Genomic DNA, 18631 nt, shown 5'->3' with positions numbered 1-18631 from the left:
TTTTTACTGCACCAATAACATTAAATTCCCTAAAACCACAAAAATATATAATATTTACCTGACTTGTTATTAGGGTTAATGCTATTTTCTAGAGTCTCTTACGTCACTCTACATGGACCTTGCAACAATCAGAACACATACATTACATGTGAGCAAAAAATTTACAGTATATGCAATAGGTGAATTAATAAATAATTCTTTCGCCATGTAACCACGTAATATGACACCAACTTGGCAAGTTGTTTACCAAAAAGTATGCTGACTTTCCGTGTTGTTCTGACTTGAGGGGGCATTCACCTAAATTTTCCCAGTCGGAAACTAATTTTTCCCAATTATTCTTACAGCACATGAATGCAGCAATACTGTTTCTTTCAACTGATTTCTGAGAATTTCTGCCCTGTTTTTTGCTATAATATTTTGCTACCTATTACTGTTACCTTACACTGTCTCAGCCATCAGCCCTTTCTAAACTAGTCATTCTATGTACAGAAAGAAGTCAATATGCTATAGGCTGAAGCTGTTGATGATGCTTCAGTCCAAGAGTCAAGATGCATTTGTGGTGTTGTTAGCTGCGAGGAGAACTCAACCATGATAACAGCAGACATACAACACTGAGCAGAATGGCTCAAAGTACTTTGGTCCTGCCAGTAGGAACACGGTGCCTCACCCTCCGTGGTGTGATTATGGAGAAATGTTGTGAGATTGAACTGGAGTAGAGGCTTTTTTGTGTCACAGGGGGACTCTTAAGTGTACAAATACATGCTTGTTTCTTTGAATGTGTGCAAACTGCAACACCCATGCAAACAATTGTGTGACCAATTTGATGAATAATATGGTGAAACTACAGTAGCTTCCCTGTCACTCACACATGCAGCTCGAGAGTATCGTCGCAAACGGACCCTCCTGATGAGCTGTTTCAATCCGTGTAAGTCCTGCCAGTGTGCAGGGTGTGTTTTGGGCAGATGCCGTGGGTTTGCTGTGCTGTGTGGATTCATATGAGCTTTTACTGCTGTAATAAATACAAATGAATGGTCAGTTCCCACTATGAAACATTTGTCATCGCTTGATTTTGTGTTCTTTCCTGGCCATAATACATCATGTTTGAAATGTTGTCCTGCAAATTATAGTTTCATAGCTAAAATAACATGAATCCATTTCCAAGTTGATTTTAACCCAGTTCTGTGCCTGAGTGCGCCATGAGCAGCTTTGTCACACAGCTGCTGTTTAGGCTGTCACCAGCTTTTATTGCTCCAGTTTTGGCTTGCAGTCTGATGCACATGTTGTTTGAGTGCAAGAATCAAAGCTTGTTTTTTCACCGTGAATTTAATCAAAGGATGGATGTTAGACCCTGATCTGGTCACTTATTTGAGTCAACATGAATTTATTTTTTTTAGAATGAATTGATCTCTTTAACATTTAAAGAACTACTCTCTTAAATGCTTTGATTTGGTTTTGGTTTGAGGTAAAATGTTTTTATCTACAAGCATTCTTTAAGTATAACTGTATTTTTGATTGTTTTCTTGTGTGTGCAAATGTGTTATTGTGTAAAGGAATGCAAGTCCTGGAGTGGAATGGTGTTCTTCTGACGGGGAAAACCTATGAAGAGGTACAAGGGCTCGTCGGGCAGCCGTGCAATGAAGCAGAAGTGTGTGTCAGACTGTAAGTATAACCTTTGTCACTTTCTGTCGTTCTCTCCTGCTTTCTATTTTTATATTTTTAGCGTCATACTCATCCTTCTGTTATTTCTATTCCTTTATTTTTTTCCTTGTACTCTAATCATGACTTCTTCATCTTCCTAATCCAATCCATATCATCATCTGCCTTTTCATCTCCCTGAAGAAATAATCCATTCATATAAATATTTAAAAGGCGTGATTGCTAACTCTGCCCGCACTGATTAAGTTTATAACTAATCAGTCCTATTTTCTTTATCTTGATCTACTATATCATGTTCAGTTTTCCTTTAACCTATTTGTTGAGTTTTAATTTTCAGAATCATATGTCACATTATATTCTCATCTTTCAGTGATCTCAACATGCTGGCTGACTCTGACGGTTCTGACCACCTGGATTTTCAAGAGCACGGCAAAGGTGAGCTACAGTATTCCTAGAACTCACACCCCAACATGCGATCGCTGCTTTCCACTTTGCTTTCCCCAACAATTGCCCTGCCTTCACAGTATTTCCCAATTAACTTTTGTCTCTTGCCATTTTCAGACTCTCTTGGCATATTGCTTTCATCTTCAATTCTCTCTTTTCTCAAGTTGGCCAGTTTTGTTTTATTAAATTATGCGTATGGGTGTGACCCCTTCTAGGTGACAGACCTCCCAGGTCTCCAGGTGTTGACCCCAAACAGCTGGCGGCTGAGCTGCAGAAGGTGTCCCAGCAGCAGGCTCCCACCTCCACCTCTTCCTCTGGTCTGCCCCCCACAACCTCGGCGACCTCCAGCCCCGCTCAGCCAGGATCACCCTCCGTCAGCAAGAAACGCCACAGCAGCAAGGCGAGTCTGGGGAGGGTTTCTTTGTCACGTTCAGCTTAGAATAGATTTATCTTATCATTTTTAAGAATTGATAGTGTTGGTCACGCATTACAGAACATCTCTGAAGTGCAATGTCATGATAGATTGCTGGACAAAATGCTTTTTGCATCTTGTTTTCCCAGTTTGAAATTACAATTTAGGAAACATTTTGTTTACACTAAGTTTATTAAAATCTACATTACTGTACATACATCTATAACATTAGGTAGTTCCTCATTTCTCATCAATATAACATTTAGCAAAGAATTGTCCGTATGGAATACAATGTAAGAGTTAACCACTTGTAACTTATCTAAAATGAATATTTAAACAGATGCATCAATTTCGAAGAACTTAACTTGTTTAGCCTCAAGCACTGCATAAAGCACAGCGCAGTACGGTACGTACTGTACAGTATGTGCAGTACACCCACCAGTAATCACAAAGTATCCACCTACAGATTCCTGCTAGCGGTATCTAAGCATGGTGCTTTTATTTCTAACAGACTGCAGAGGGAATGAAGACCCAGTCCCACCCCATCTCTGGAGAGATAGAGGTCTGTGAAATAAAAAGGATGAACTCTGTAATGTTTAAGTTTAAAAGTTTAGATTTAAGAGTATATAATGTGACCACTGTGTCTTTCAGCATTTCCAAAAGCATTAAATGTAAATAAATTAAAAAAAAAGGTGAATCCTGTATTTTATGTTCTTAAAACTATTTTTGCTATTGTTTTCTTACATTGTTTCTCGCACCGAATGCATTTGAATCCATTGTAATTCATTCCATGTGCTTGTTTTTGCAGCTTCAAATCCACTACGACAAGCAGCTTGGCAACTTGATCGTTCACGTCCTGAAGGCTAGAAACCTTGCCCCGCGGGACAACAATGGTTACTCTGACCCGTTTGTTAAAGTGTATCTCCTACCAGGGAGAGGGTGAGTCAAAGGCTTGGAACCTACAAGCACACCTTAAGTAGTTGAGAAGAGGACCAAGGTCAGTTAGGGATAAATGATACAAAACGAGAAAAATGTTTTAGCTGTACCGATTTTGTTGATTTAGAGTGATGAGATGTTTAAGATGCTGTTTTTATTGCACTGCCTTTTTTTTATCAGCCGCTTTTAGAGAAGGAATTTGAGAGATATACCTGCTTAGATACCCCCATTGACATCCAGGCTTCAAAGGCAGCCACTTTGTTAAGCTCAAACCTAATTTCCTTTCATTTTAAAATCGATTTACAATTGATTTTGGCTTACCATGACATCTTTCAATGTGCAGCACATTACCTTTCTTTGGTATCAAGTCCATAGCACCTATACACTGCACATCAAGTCCATCAGATGTGTTTTAGAATGTAGTTCCACTAGTGTTATGTGATATAAGCCCCTTATCGCTGCTGAATGACATAAACATTATGTAAAAGATATGAAGTTGCTTGTGTTCCTGTGATGATGTTGCCTCCGTTGATGGGAGTTCTACTGTAGGTGTGAGTGCAGTCAGAATCAATAGCTCTCATATTTACTTGCAATACAATCCACACTCTCTCATAAATCCAGGGCTCCCTTTCTCACTGTGATTGCGCTGTATTGTAATTGACTCAACCGCCTTCTCTGCTGTTTGAGGTCCCCAGAGAGAGTGTTTTTTCCTGTGATCGTTTCAGATTAAAGCAATAGTGTACAGCTGTGGGCTTTGCAGCCGCCACTCTCACAGTCCTCCTGTTCGACACGTGCAGATGAACCCACCACTGTGGGTTTAAGCCAGGGTTAGGGTTATACTAAAGGTACTGGGAGAGTGGTACCCACAAGCCCCTGCAGCCGCCCTACTGAAAGTGGTTACGGAAACATGCACACTTAAGCACATGTGTGCAAATACTCGTGTATATGCTACATGTGTGTCTACTCGCTCACAGCTATCAGTACCGACTGCAATCCATACAGAGGCTATTCAGTTGCATTACAAATCTTCTGGCAACCACATGGAGCTGCTGCAGTGAAACCGGTGCTTATATTCTGTAGTTTAATACATAGCAACCAGGAAAGAGGGATACAAAATTTGTGATGTGGTGAACGTAATGTACGTTTACATGACAATGTGTATAAAGCTGGAATGAGGCTTCTCCAGGCTGCGTGAATGTACACGGGTCTCGTACAGACGTGTTTGCTTGTGTGTTTATTTCCTACCTGTACGGATTATGACGTTTAGCAAACCACAATCTAAAGAAAAGTAGAAGAAATCTGGAAATGGAAATCAGTTTCACATTGGAGACAGTGTAAACAAACCACTTTATCAGTGAAACAAATGTAAAAGAATGTGTATCCCACTATAACTTTTGCTAGGAAAGTAGAAACTTCTCCATAATCATGAAGGTTATTAGTTATGAGTTGAAGTATATACAAAGTAAAATACTTGATGGTAGGGCAGAGATTGTGCATTATGGAGGGTTGTACAAAAAAAGTTTGCTTTACGATTAAAAAGATATGGTTGCCTTTGTCCTTCAGTAGATATTCTTAATTCAGAGCAATGATCAATACTAAGTTGAATAACACAGAGGACAGAAGAATAAAAGCATTTATTTTGATGGATGTGCCATGTATCAGCTGTCCACAGCTGTTTCATGAGCAGCAGATCTTCACTACGGTTGCCAATGGATGCGTCACATCACCTGAAAGCCCTCTCAACACAAGTCATGAGACACTAAAGCACAAATTCAATCCACCGCTGCAGCACACCGCAGTCCCCTGCTCATGCCCCCTTCCCAAACACACGCAATTAATAAATCACACACCAAACCTAAATCTACAGCGATGTCCCCTTCCCACATACACACTCACAGTCCATAGACAGTCTTTGACCCCTCACCCTCCCACTGACTATTGTTTCTGTATGTTGTTCTCTATATTTAATGCATGCTGGACCCTCTCAGTCAGGTCATGGTTGTCCAGAATGCCAGGTATGTGACTTGACCACTTTGGTACTTTGGTTCTGTTTGGTTGTCAGTTGGTGAAGGTAACAAAACGTCCAAATTGTTTTCTAACTGATCGGAAGCTTATTGATACAAATCAGTTTGTTCAGTTCCACTAACTCCCTTAAATTGTGCCTTTTTCCACGGTCCCCATATTCTCATGATGTTCCACTCACTTTTAGGCTTAGCACTGCATTTTGGAGGAGTTGAAACCCTAAATATTAACATCTACCCATCTCCTTAACACACCATTAATAGACCTATATTCCCCTGTGCTGAAAATTCACCTTTTCCCAGCTAACTGTTGTGTGTTCCTGGTAGATGGTCTGTTTGTGTTCCTAACCATTGTAAAATCCTAACATTGAAGCTGACACCCTTTAGTTTGTCCCTGTTTTGTGATTAAAATCCTTCAGTAATGTCCTACATCGTGCCCTGACATCGTACTGTACCCTTGATGCCCCGCCACATTCTATACACACTCCCATTATCTTGCTCTGCAGTCCTTATTCATCCCATTATTTTCCAATATACAGTACAGTAGACTGTTCTTGTCTTTCCCTAACTAACTCTTACAGACATACTCATATCCTACAATCTTAAATAAAACCCTACACACTGCAAAAAAAACATCCATCTTAACAAGTCATTAATTTGATTTCAGTGAGTTTGCTGTGATGTAAACTGTGTTTTTCTTCACTCAAAACAAGTGAAATAATAAGTCAGATAATGCTATTGTTTCATATGCAAATTGACTTTTTTCTTCTTCTTTTGTTTGTAATTCATTTATCAGCAGAATTATTTACCTGATTGAGTTATTGGCACTTAACAAAATAAACAAGAATTTAATCAGAAGTAAGTCAACCTCTCTTTCCATTCTGACATACATTTTTACTTGTTTTGGGACATTCAAATTTCATTAGACTAAATGACTTGATGGACACCAAAATGGATTTTTTTGCAGCAGGCCCTGACATCATACCCTGCCGTCCATGCACGTAGGCCCATACATTGTTACCGTCCAAACAATGTGCATCACATTCATGCTTTCCCTTCTACTGTCAAATTGTGCCCAATATATTGTGCTTACTGCATTGTGGTGGCCCACTATCCTTTGGGGCTTTTGCATCTCTGTGACCATGTGTATCTTGTTGTGATATGTTCCCCCGCCAGTGCTGAAAACAAGAGGAGGTCCAAACACGCAGGCAAGAGTCTCAACCCCGAGTGGAACCAGACTGTCATCTATAAAAACATCCACCTGGAGCAAGTATGTCATCATGCACACATTTCTCACAGGCATAGCTGCACACATTTAATGACACAGACCTGGGTCATATTAACTTAAATGTTGTGTAATATACTTTCCATAACTCTAAAAGGCACAAACAAGAGAACTCACAATGTGCCAACTTCCATGTTAAAATGATGATATTGTCTTTTCTCTGCTGGCATGATGACTAGCATTGTGGCCATTGGTTTTAGTAGAGCAGATGGATATGCCATTGGGATTTAATTTTTATCACTTTAGATCCCATTTTAGATTCACTGGACCCATATCAATCACAGCAAATCTGTGTTCTGTTGTCAGGGTTTTTTTTAAGCTGCTGAATGTCTGCTCCCACTTTAAGCCCAGATCATATGTTTTTTTCTTTAAGGTTTATTTTGCTATTTTCTTATGCACTCAGCCAAGATTGTTACTCACTAAAAAGATGCATTAACTTTACATCTGTGCGTGTGTATCAGCTGAGGAAGAAGACCCTGGAGGTGAGCGTGTGGGACTACGACAAGTGCTCCTCTAATGATTTCTTAGGAGAGGTAAACCTTTTTGACATTCACTTTAGTGGTGTACCACCAATACATTTGTATGCATATGCCTATTAAACTGTTGTGTTTGTTCCCAGGTCCTTATTGACCTGTCCAACACAGCCCAGCTGGACAACGTCCCGCGGTGGCTTCTCCTGAAGGAGCAGAGCGAGGGTGACCACCACCGGCGCTCCCACTCAGGCCAGGGCCGACACACTTCCTCTAAAGCCTCCTCACAGCACTCCTCCCCTAAAACCACTGGCTCCGCACATGACAATCAGGATTCCCCAAAATCATCTGTCATCAAGAGCCGAAGCCACGGGATCTTTCCAGATCCGGCCAAGGGTAGGACATGATGAAATTGCCTCACTTGCTTGACTTTATCACCATCACCCCGTTACAACCGTCTGTACTCTGCTGCTTCTGCTATTTCCGTTTCCCTCTTCTCTTCTTGTACTCTGTTTCTCTTTCTTCTTCACACTTCTCTTACTCTGTGCTCTTTTCCTGCCACTGCCTCTCTCGTCTGTTTCTCCCCACTATCTCTGTGTCTACCTCTGTTTCTCTCTCACAGTCTTTTCTTTCTACCAGCACCTTCCTATGCCCAATTTTGCACACCCATCATAGCTTCAGCTTCATGCTTTTTGCTTTCTCATGGTCTGTTTTCTTGGTTGCCATGATGCCATCCAGCTCAGAGGCCTAGCCTTAGCTTCCCTCTATCTTTCTTCTAATACAGAGGGCAACATGACTGTGGAAGGCTTTGAATGCTCCCCAAATTTAGAAAAATAACCATCAAATTTAATGAGGATGCTTGAAGATCATAGACTTATATAAGGCAGTTACCATGTTGGCTAAATTAAGTTTCTCACTAGCCAGCTACTAATTCACCACAGGTGGTACACAAAAGGTAACAGCCTCTAAGTTCGCTAAAGTAGAAAATAGCTTTTTTGGTAATTTGGTGAATTTGGTTGTTTTAGACACGCAGGTGCCCACTATCGAGAAATCTCACAGTAGTCCTGGCACATCGAAGCCTTCCCCGTCCGAGGGCCAGAGCCAAAGCCAAAGCCAAAGCCAAAGCCACGGACACAGCCAACACTCTCGCTCGCACGGCGCTTCACGCTCCAGCAAAAGTGCCGCACGGCAACACCATCAGGACAGCGGCACTGGAAGCGGCGGAGGCGCTGCCATAGCAACGGGCGATGCCCCACAGCAGTCACAGCAGCAGCCGCCTCAACGCCTCCAACCAAGTAAACCAAGACGCAAATAAAGCCTACGCAGCATGGCCTCCTCGCACTCATCTGTTGTACCTTCTGTACCGTCTTCCTTTGGTTTCCTTATCTAGTCTTGGTTTCCCTCACCCTTTACACCCTCTGGTCCTCTCCCCCGTTGTATTCACAGTGTGTCAACCTATCACCGCTTCTCTTCTGTATGTACTCACAAGTGTGTAGAGCCAGTAGCTCACCTGTACCTGTCTTTGACCTTCCTGAGTTTAACCCATTTTCAATGAAGCCAAAGAGGCGTAATGGTTGCTTATTGAAGGCCAGTTCTAACTACTTAAAATTACCATTTAAAAAAAGTAAACATGCTATAGGCTAAATCTTATTCTCTAATGCTACTTCAATATGAAGTTAAACAGAAATAATTACTTTTACCTTGGCTGAAGATGTTTGAATAGAATGTAAATACATTCATCATTTACTAAGGATGACAGTATGGAAAAAATGTCAAATCTGAAATGGAGACATCAGAGTTGCACAACATATTCTGAAGGAACAAATCAGCAAATCTGTCAATTTCTGTCAGAGCACAGCGACATCTCCAGCTCTCTCACATGACAAGACTAGCAAATAATAAACGTTGGTTCAGTTAATGGAGCAGAGTTCGCTCGGATTTATTGATCCAAGCAGGAAAACAGAAGAAAGTTGCAATCCCACCCCCTCCCCAAAATATCATCAACCTCTTTTAGTAGTTTTCATTTTTGAGTTCTTTTTTTTTAATTATTTCCTTTTCTTTAACAAACGGCGACCAGCTTTTTCTGAAGCTCCTCCACTGAGATGGCTGTGCATGAAGTCCACTAACCCCCTTTTTTATTTGAACAACTATCGGACTCACAATGCACCCCAGTAGATGCTGCACAACCCCACCTCCTAGTGACATGCAGGAGGGGCGAGTGTGCACTGCACACTGTGGCTGCATGTGATTGACAGTGAAGCTGGTTGCCTTGGTGAAGATAAACCACTCTCTGAATCTCCATCTCGCTCCTCCCTCCTGCCATCTTAAACTTCGACCCCATGACCTTTGTTTCCTGCCGTTGACCCCCTGACACCTGACCTACGCCTCCGAAAACAAACACATCCAGGCCAAATAGGCCGCCTCTCACTGAAGTACCAGAGACACAGCGTAGTGGGCGTGCTCACCATTCAGAGAGCCCAGTCTGATTGGCTACCTGCCCTGCCATCGGCTGTGTCGGCCAAAGGGAGCAGAGCAGACGGCAGACACTTGACCCTCAGGAAAGCCGTGTCAGAAGAGAGGCCGCAGAGGACCGGAGGTGAGAGTTTGCCCAAGAGTCTCCTCTCTGTCGTGTGACTGAAGCACAGATGGAGCAAGGAAAGAAAGAGAGAGAGAGAGAGAGTGAAAGAAAGAGAGGATGTGATGCTACTAACGCACACCTGCAGAAAGAGAGAGAGGGGAGTCTTACAAGCTAATTAGAGAGCCAGGAAGGGAGAAACAGAGAGAAAGTTGCACTCAGCCACATCACCAGAGATTCATGCAGCGAGACACGCTTTCTTACCGGCCACCAACACAGTTTACTAATACCAGGAAATGAATGTCTTAAAATTATTCACTGAGAGTTAACACTGTGCCATTGACACCTCTGCTGCGTCACGACTCCCCAATTGCTTCATTGAACTGGTATTAGTGAGCTGTAGCAATCCATCAATGACGTGTTGAGTGGCCTAAAGAATAAACGTGTCGGCATGGATTCTGTTCTGCACCACATCCACGCATCTCACATCATTCATACTCACACTGCCTGATCCGCTGTTTGAGAATACAATGTTGACATTTAAACATTTATAAATAAAGAATAACATCTCAAATATATTGCATGTAAACAGGTTTTTTTAAAAACATTTATTAAAAAAAAAGTACATTCAAAAGCATCATTTAAACTATACTCATGTAATTTGATTTTTAAACTAAAGTAATGCTGAGATTGAGATATTAGGTGATTATTAATAGTTCATATAGATGACTAACAATGTCAGTAGGGTCTCCGTGCCTCTTGTTTGGTCTACTTTTGCATAAGCATTTATATGTGATGTTTCTCTGGATTTATTTGTCTGTTTCATGTTAAAGCTTTATATGTGAGTTTTACTGTCTTGTCTTTGTCTGGGAGAATGATTCAGTACAGTTTGTCCATAAGCTTCTTGCTGATCCACAGTTTTTGTGTTCTATTCATTACAATCCAGTCTTTTGTGCTATAAATAACACTTCCCTTTTGTCTGCCAAACTAAAAAAAAAAAAAGTATTAAGTTGATTATGATGGATTTCAGTTGCTGCAGATATTAACTAATGCTTCTTGGCCCTAGTTTTTACAATCTTGGATCCGGCAGAGGTGCAATTTTTCTTCCTGTCTCTTTGTCGTGATGGGTGTGGTCGTATCTCTGCACAGCTCGGTCGAGCTACAGATCCAGTGATGCCCCAGTCACAGCAGCCTCATTGGACAGCGGCCTGAGTGGCAGTGCCTACAGCCTATTGGACGAAGAAGGAGAGACAAACGAGGTGGACAGTGCCATCTTCCAAGTGCCCCGACTGTGAGTCAGCTTATTCAATACTTTTATTTTGAAAAGCCTCAGTTCCACCTTTTGGATGTGCAATAAATGTATGCTTAACTACTACTTTCACTACGCCCAGATACCTGTCCAGAAGATATACAGAGCAATAGATTATACTAATTTCCCCCCCCTCTCGTTAGTGGAAAGATCCCAAACGGCACAGACGTGATGAAATCATCAATGGGACACGGTGACACTGAAGGTTAGAGATACATTACATGTATGTGTGTGTGTGTGTACATTCATACTTTTTTGTCTTGATGCTTTGTAGTATTAAAAACCCTTACACTAATACTGTAAATGCATTTTTACCATTTTAGGGCTGAATAGCTGATCGTAATTTGAATGTATAAGTTTGAAAAGTTTCAAACTGTTGAATTCTAATAAAGCAATCTCAACTTTTACCACTATCCAGTACAGTATTTGCATTCAGATGTCCAGCCTCAAGAAATAGTAAATGTAGTGAAATTAAATTACTAATTAATTGATAGAATGTTAACTGTTTCTTTTTTTTTCCCTCTTTTGTCTTTGGTTGTTTATTGTAACATGTTTTTTGTTTTGTTTTTGTATTTTAACTGTTTCCATTGCGAGTATTTACATTATCTATAGACCTATTAACTAATTAATTTACAGGTTATTTTCATTAATCCATCCTTGCTGATTTTGCATTTGATTGTGCAAAGATGACCTATAAAAGCTAGAAAGAGGTTTGTTATCTGACTTTTACATTTACAACAACGTGTGAGACCGAAGCTTAATACACACACAAATCCTAATAACACATTTGTTCTAATCCGCATGGTGTCTTCATCTCTTTATCATCTCCTCTCTGTTCTCTCAGTCTTTTTGTGTCAATGTGTCTCCCTCTCCTAGGCATAGACACATATAAACACACACAAACAAACACACACACACACACACACACACACACACACACACACACACACACACACACACACACACACACACACACACACACACACACACACACACACACACACACACACACAGAGGCTACCCGTACCGTTTGCCAAGGTCTTGTTGACCCAGCTTTAAAAACATTGTCATTTCATGTCATTTCCATTCAGTTTCCAAGGCAACCAGAAGTCAGGCAGAGCTCATCATAACTTCTCCCCATACTTGTTAAACAAATAAATGTGATTGCTTGCAGGCCATGTTTGATATTATTCATCATGATAGTACACTTAGTGTCCAGTGGAGGGCAGTCACACGCAGAAGAGAACAGAGTAGCATGTAGTATGTACTGTATTTCACTGTGCCTAGCTGATTCAATTGGTGTGTGTGTGTGTGTGTGTGTGTGTGTGTGTGTGTGTGTGTGTGTGTGTGTGTGTGTGTGTGTGTGTGTGCGTGCGTGTATTCAGGTAAGTCCCAGGTAATGGGGGAGATAAAGATTGCTCTGAAGAAGGAGATGAAGACGGAGGGTGAGCAACTGGTCCTTGAGATTCTTCAATGTCGCAACATCACCTACAAGTTCAAGACTCCAGACCACCTGCCTGGTAACATAAAACAGCTTCCTATTTATGCTTACATACACACTAAAAAATAACTTTGATAGACACACTAAAAAATAACTTTGATAAGGTCTTATCATGCAGGACTTACTTTATTTTCACTTATGTTCACCACTTATGTCAAGACTTTTCAAAGTCTCTTCACAGCATTCAAAGACAATTATATGTGATACATATCATTTTTGTCATTTTAATAATTGACAGCTAGGGGGCCCACACAGCAAACACTGTTTAGAAAGACAGGCATCTGACATCCCAGTTTTTCTAAAAAAGAACCACAGGTGTTGTGATAGTGTTTTCCAGCCAATTTTGCCTTGGAAAGCTGCATTATACATTTACTTAACCTTGTCTGCAATATATTGTATATGTGCAAGGTATGCACATAGACATTATATTGTATAATATAATATTACTATAACTATTTCCAAGCCATGCCCAGATGGCCACATTTAGTTAACACCCAGGATGACATTTTTGTATTACTGTAACAAGCCAGTTACTGTAACTGCCAGTTACAGCTGTGTGGGCTGTGTGGGCTGTGTTGCTGTGTGGGCCCCCTAGCTGTCAATTATTAAAAAAAGCCAGTTACTGTAACTGGCTTGTAGTTTAGAAAACCAGCATCACCCTTAGTCACAGGGTGTACTGTGTTATCTAACCAGTGTTATCTACAGTATATACAATATTATTTAGATTACATGTGAACCCTAACTTGACCCTGACACTGGACAGACGTGTTTCTGGTGTACACAGCAAAATCAGACTTCTCTTCCCTCAATAAAGCGCAGCTTTCCGACCACCTCGCCTTTTCTTGTAATATTTACATCCTAATATCCAAGCTGCATGCCACTTGTTTGATTTGCATTTCCTTCCAGATTGGATTGGCACACAATAGTTTATGTCCATTGAAAGTTTGTAGAAAGCACAGTATATGTACCATTAACACTTTATTGTTGGCTATGTGCATCGTTGACTATTTCTAAAGCTGGTATGTTGAGTTTCTTCTTTACATTCATTACACAAACATACCAAGTCTTAGAGAAGTTACAGCTCTCGTATTGCCCTCTTTTTACTGGCTTCAGAAAAAAACTCCACCCCACTCCTATATTGATGACCAGAACCTTAAACTACATACTTGAACATAAAATGTATTAAATGTACTTTTTCACACATTTTGTCTGTATAGGCGCAATTGCAAATTAGATCACTAGTGTTACCCTCCATGGGTATAAGGGAGATGGACATAAGTGCCTTAAGTGTATAAAATGCCCCTGGCCAAAATCACATTCATTCAGTATGATGTCAGCTTTACATTTGTGTGTGTGTGTGTGTGTGTGTGTGTGTGTGTGTGTGTGTGTCCACAGATCTTTATGTGAAGCTCTATGTGGTGAACATCGCCACCCAGAAAAGGATCATCAAGAAGAAGACCAGAGTGTGTCGTCATGACCGGGAGCCATCTTTTAACGAAACTTTCCGCTTCTGTATGAACCCCGCCGGACACTCTCTACAGGTAATCTGTAACACAAGCGCACACACAACAGGATGAGAGCTACATATTTTAAAGGTCTCATGGCATGAAAATGTCACTTTATGAGGTTTTTTAACATTAATATGCGTTCCCGCAGCCTGCCTATGGTCCCCCAGTGGCTAGAAATGGTGATAGGTGTAAACCGAGCCCTGGGTATCCTGCTCTGCCTTTGAGAAAATTAAAGCTCAGTTGGGCCGATCTGGAATCCTGCTCCTTATGAGGTCATAAGGAGGAAGGTTACCTCCCCTTTCTCCTTTTTGCCCGCCCAGAGAATTTGCCCCACCAATGAGAGAGAGACAACATGGCTTTCAAACAAGCAAAGTGGCAGTTGGTCAAGGCCAAACCCCCACACTCCACCTTGCCCCCCCTCCAGACCACTAAAGTCTATATAAAAGCATCCAAAGAGCACCATGTCATGGGAACTTTAAGAATATATACATTCTGTAATTATTCATACACTAACAGCCAAAGAAATGTTTAATATTTAAATATGATTATTCGCTTTCTTGCCAGAAGTTAGATGAGAAGTTTTGATACCACTCTTGTGTATTTGTGTATGTCTGCTGAATATGAAGCTAGAACCAGGAGACGGTTAGCTTAAAGAGCGCTAGACATAAACAGCTAGCTTAAAAAGTCTATTCCTGCATACATAAATCTCTTGTTAAACCTGGTTGATTCCTTTAAATCAACAATTGTGACATACTGCTTTCTGTTCTTTTCACACCAGCTGTTCCTGGTGTCCAATGGTGGCAAGTTTGTAAAGAAGACCCTGATAGGGGAGGCCTATGTGTGGCTGGACAAAGTCGACCTACGCAAGCGAGTGGTGAGCTGGCACAAGCTTCTCACCAGCACCGCCCAGATCCACTCATAGAAGGAGACTCGATCTGAAAAGAAATAAGCTTGAGAGGGAAAGAAGAGGTTTCTGTTATCTGGGGACACTTTGGTTCAACATCTGTAACACTGATCCACTCTTGTTTGGTAGGGGAGAGAGTGGTTTGGGTACGGGAGGGGGCAAAATATGTATTTCTTTAATCTTTCTTTCAGGGCTCAGAGTTTTTGAAGACGCTTATGTTTGTTCTGATGATGATTTCTGTCATGCAGGAAGTTAGGAGGAAGTAGTAATGCGTTTACAGGAAATGAACACAAGTTTACAGGACGTACAGTGTACAGTTAGTGTGGCCAGGGCTGAGGAGAACACAGGTGCGGAGTTCAGAGGTCAAGCGCAGAATCAACCAGGTATTACACACTTTAATTCACAACACACACACACACACACACACACACACACACACACACACACACACACACACACACAATTATTAACAAATTTGCACACTCATTCATACAGAAGAGACATTTTAATTCTACAGGGAATGGACACACTTGTGGATTCTAATTTATTTATTTAGATGTTTTATCCATGAAAGATTTTCCTCATTGCTTTATTATGAGCGCAGAGTTTTATTGATTTACAAAGCATTTTGGGAATGAAATATTACAGACTCCGCTACGGAGACCTCGTATTTATTTTTGTATTATAATATTAGCGTTGAGTTCTATCATTTGTCTTCTCCTCAATTAATTAAGTACTTACAAATCTATCCTGGGAAGGCAACATAGTATATTTTATAACACACTACCTAGCATTCCAGTTTGGAAAAAAAAATCTCAGCAAGCATGAATTTATTAACAAAAACATCTGTTTGTTCACTTTGGACCCAATCTTTTCTCTCCTTAAATGTAAACTCAGTTCTATGAAATGACAATTATTGTTTGATAATGATCAATATTGATATATATATATATCAAATTGGACACTATATATTGTGAGTCTATCTATTTGGTGTGCAGTGTCACATGTTCTGCACAAAAGAAAATCACCTCTAAGGTTCACTTTGTAAATAGTGAAGGGTCATAGCTGGAAAGTAATTATAACATATATATATATATATATATATATATATATATATATATATCTTTATCTTTATCATAGACAATCAAGTCTTGATGATTGTGACATATTGGTTTTATTTACCCATGATGCCCCTTAGAATGTCAGACCTTTACCATATGAGATTTAAATATTTCTTTTTTTTTGTTGTGAGATCCAGGCACATTACGAGTCTTATATCAGTCCTGCTTTTTGGAGCAGGCACCTCAACAATGCACGCTTTTGTGGTATTTTGCACTTTTTTCTGCTTAGATTGTAAAACTGACATTATCATCCTGCTAAAAAAATGAGATAGCAAGATATTTTGTCTTTCCAGGGGGAGGAAGTAGAGAGCTAAAGTAAAACTATGACAAAATCAGGAGATATTATAGCGAACAAAAGACAAATGTGCCAGAAACCATCCATGAAAAAGCACTACTACCATTCTCAGATACATCAATGCTATTCCAGAAGCATGTTGATGTTTCTCCCAGCTTTTTGCCATATATGTGTTGTCTTGATATTACCACTCAATGTTGTGTCTTTAAAAGTCTACTCTGTCCATTATGTCTTGGAAAAGGTCATTGTGTGTACTTATACAGGGGTCAAGAGGCAGGACAATTGGTTCATTCAGCATTTTTAGTCCAACTTAGCAGTGAAAGTTAATATCTGAGCGGTATCTATTCAACATCTACTGTAAAAAGGTGGTAACTGCATCTTGACTTGCCAGAAATGTCAGCGGAGAGAAAACATTTGTATTGATTTTTCTTTTGCACTGTTGTGTTTTAATGTCCTCCATGAAATATTTTAATGCATCAATATGATTTAGTTTAGTTTAAAATTGTATTTTTTTTATTGCTATATGAATATTTATTTATTGCCTGTGAGTCTAATTAATATGTTGTATTATATTTGTTTACAGTACATATCAGGTGTACATAAAAATAAGTTGAGGTATTTTGTTTTTCTACACAACATAGTGCTTGTTTACAATGTTAAGAGGGCCTACAACTCAGAGAACCAACTTTCACTAACACACTCTCACATACGGAAATTAACATGCATGGATCCTAAATTTCACATAGTTCACGATAAAAAAAAACAACAACATTTCTATTCAAATGATTCCCATCTTTTTATGCATTCCCGCATTGAATAGTTTAATTTTCCAGTATGTGTATGAGAAATCACCAAAAAAGACAACATTTTAATCAATGGACTTTATACCTGAAATGAGTCGTTTTATGGTCAGTGTGTGTTTTTTTTGTTTTTCTTATTTTTACAACCATGTGCTTGTGTGTAGCATCTTCATGCCAAGTCCATGCATGCCATTGGCTCTAATGCATATCTCTTCTTTTAAGTGTTGTCTGTCTAAAAATATTGACTTTAAAATCTCTCGTAATACACAAAGAATTACACGCTCACACACACACACACACACACACACACAGACACACACACACACGCGCGCACAGACACAGACACATGCTATCTCTCTAGTTCCAACCTTGTAAATACATAGCTTTTTATACTGGGGTTTGGGGAGCAATAGATCTTTTAGCAGATAAAAATGTGTGTGATGATCATAGAAGTAAAAGGAAAGTTGTTTTTCTCTCGATCAATGTACAGTGGATGGACTGAGAAACAACCTTACGTCTGTCTATAGGGACCCAGATTTACTCGACCCTTTACACCAAACACTTAAGGTTTACCAGAGTCTATCTACACAGAAGTCTATCTTAACAACTCAAGCAGTTGCAGGAGAATTTAAATGTGCTCACACTGGATGTTGCATGTTTCGTTGGTGGTTCATACTATTTTTGTGTCCAGATATTGTTGAAGAAAAAAATCTGAATGAGGTAAAGAAAGATATAGAAGAAAAATAGACTTAGAGAGGGTGAAATTATAATTAGAAGAAGAAGAAAAAGAAAGAAAACCTATTAAAGTTATTGATGATGTATGCTGACTGTACAAAGATTATGCTTGTAAAACCTGTATGGTTTTTCACTTGTAAGTAAACAGAAAAAAAAATCTACTGTCATGGTTTTGTGATTGTACACAGGAGGTATTGATAAATTATGCAAATTGTGCTGTAAAAATGGCTGTTGCCCCATGTCTAAATATTAAATATTGGTTCAAACGGAATGTTGTGTATTGCATTATTTATCACAACACAGTTTTATTTTGAAAAATGTGGGGGTTTATTTTGGGTTATCTTTACTTTTGAGATTTCATAGCTGGTTGGATGTGATACCAATGATGTGAAGTAACAAAATATAACCACAAGATGGTGCCATGTGCTTTTATTTTGAGAAAGAATTACAAGTCCATGGTAACAAATGTCTAAGACCTACATAGCTGTGGTACACACTTACTGGCTGATTAGACCTCTTCTGAAGACTGGGAGGCTGAGTGTTTGATTGACAGCTCCCCTCTCTCGGGCAGCATGTCTCCATCCAACTTCATGCTCACATATGTTGTATGTCCATGGTGCATTTGCAAAGGCAGACCAAATTTTTCCAGTAATGTGTAA

General features: G+C 39.9%; 1 protein-coding gene across 1 annotated transcript in view; it reads left to right on the top strand.

The window, feature by feature from the left end:
- The window catches only part of pcloa (piccolo presynaptic cytomatrix protein a), a 56611-nt gene extending 41262 nt beyond the window's left edge, over positions 1 to 15349 (top strand). The window contains exons 11-26 of the mRNA XM_028571291.1: positions 1551 to 1659; positions 2027 to 2091; positions 2316 to 2500; positions 3024 to 3074; positions 3321 to 3451; positions 5437 to 5463; positions 6646 to 6739; positions 7216 to 7287; positions 7374 to 7620; positions 8250 to 8519; positions 9632 to 9820; positions 10949 to 11090; positions 11252 to 11313; positions 12494 to 12628; positions 14005 to 14150; positions 14896 to 15349. Coding sequence (XP_028427092.1) covers positions 1551 to 1659; positions 2027 to 2091; positions 2316 to 2500; positions 3024 to 3074; positions 3321 to 3451; positions 5437 to 5463; positions 6646 to 6739; positions 7216 to 7287; positions 7374 to 7620; positions 8250 to 8519; positions 9632 to 9820; positions 10949 to 11090; positions 11252 to 11313; positions 12494 to 12628; positions 14005 to 14150; positions 14896 to 15039 — 2069 coding nt within the window. The 3' untranslated portion in view covers positions 15040 to 15349. The remainder of the gene's footprint in view (positions 1 to 1550; positions 1660 to 2026; positions 2092 to 2315; positions 2501 to 3023; positions 3075 to 3320; positions 3452 to 5436; positions 5464 to 6645; positions 6740 to 7215; positions 7288 to 7373; positions 7621 to 8249; positions 8520 to 9631; positions 9821 to 10948; positions 11091 to 11251; positions 11314 to 12493; positions 12629 to 14004; positions 14151 to 14895) is intronic.
- Positions 15350 to 18631: the final 3282 nt, after the last annotated feature.

This window comes from Perca flavescens, chromosome 23, assembly GCF_004354835.1.
Source record: "Perca flavescens isolate YP-PL-M2 chromosome 23, PFLA_1.0, whole genome shotgun sequence".
Taxonomy (NCBI): Eukaryota; Metazoa; Chordata; class Actinopteri; order Perciformes; family Percidae; genus Perca; species Perca flavescens.
Note: the sequence above shows the minus strand (reverse complement) of the source record. Positions and strands in the feature narration are given on the sequence as shown.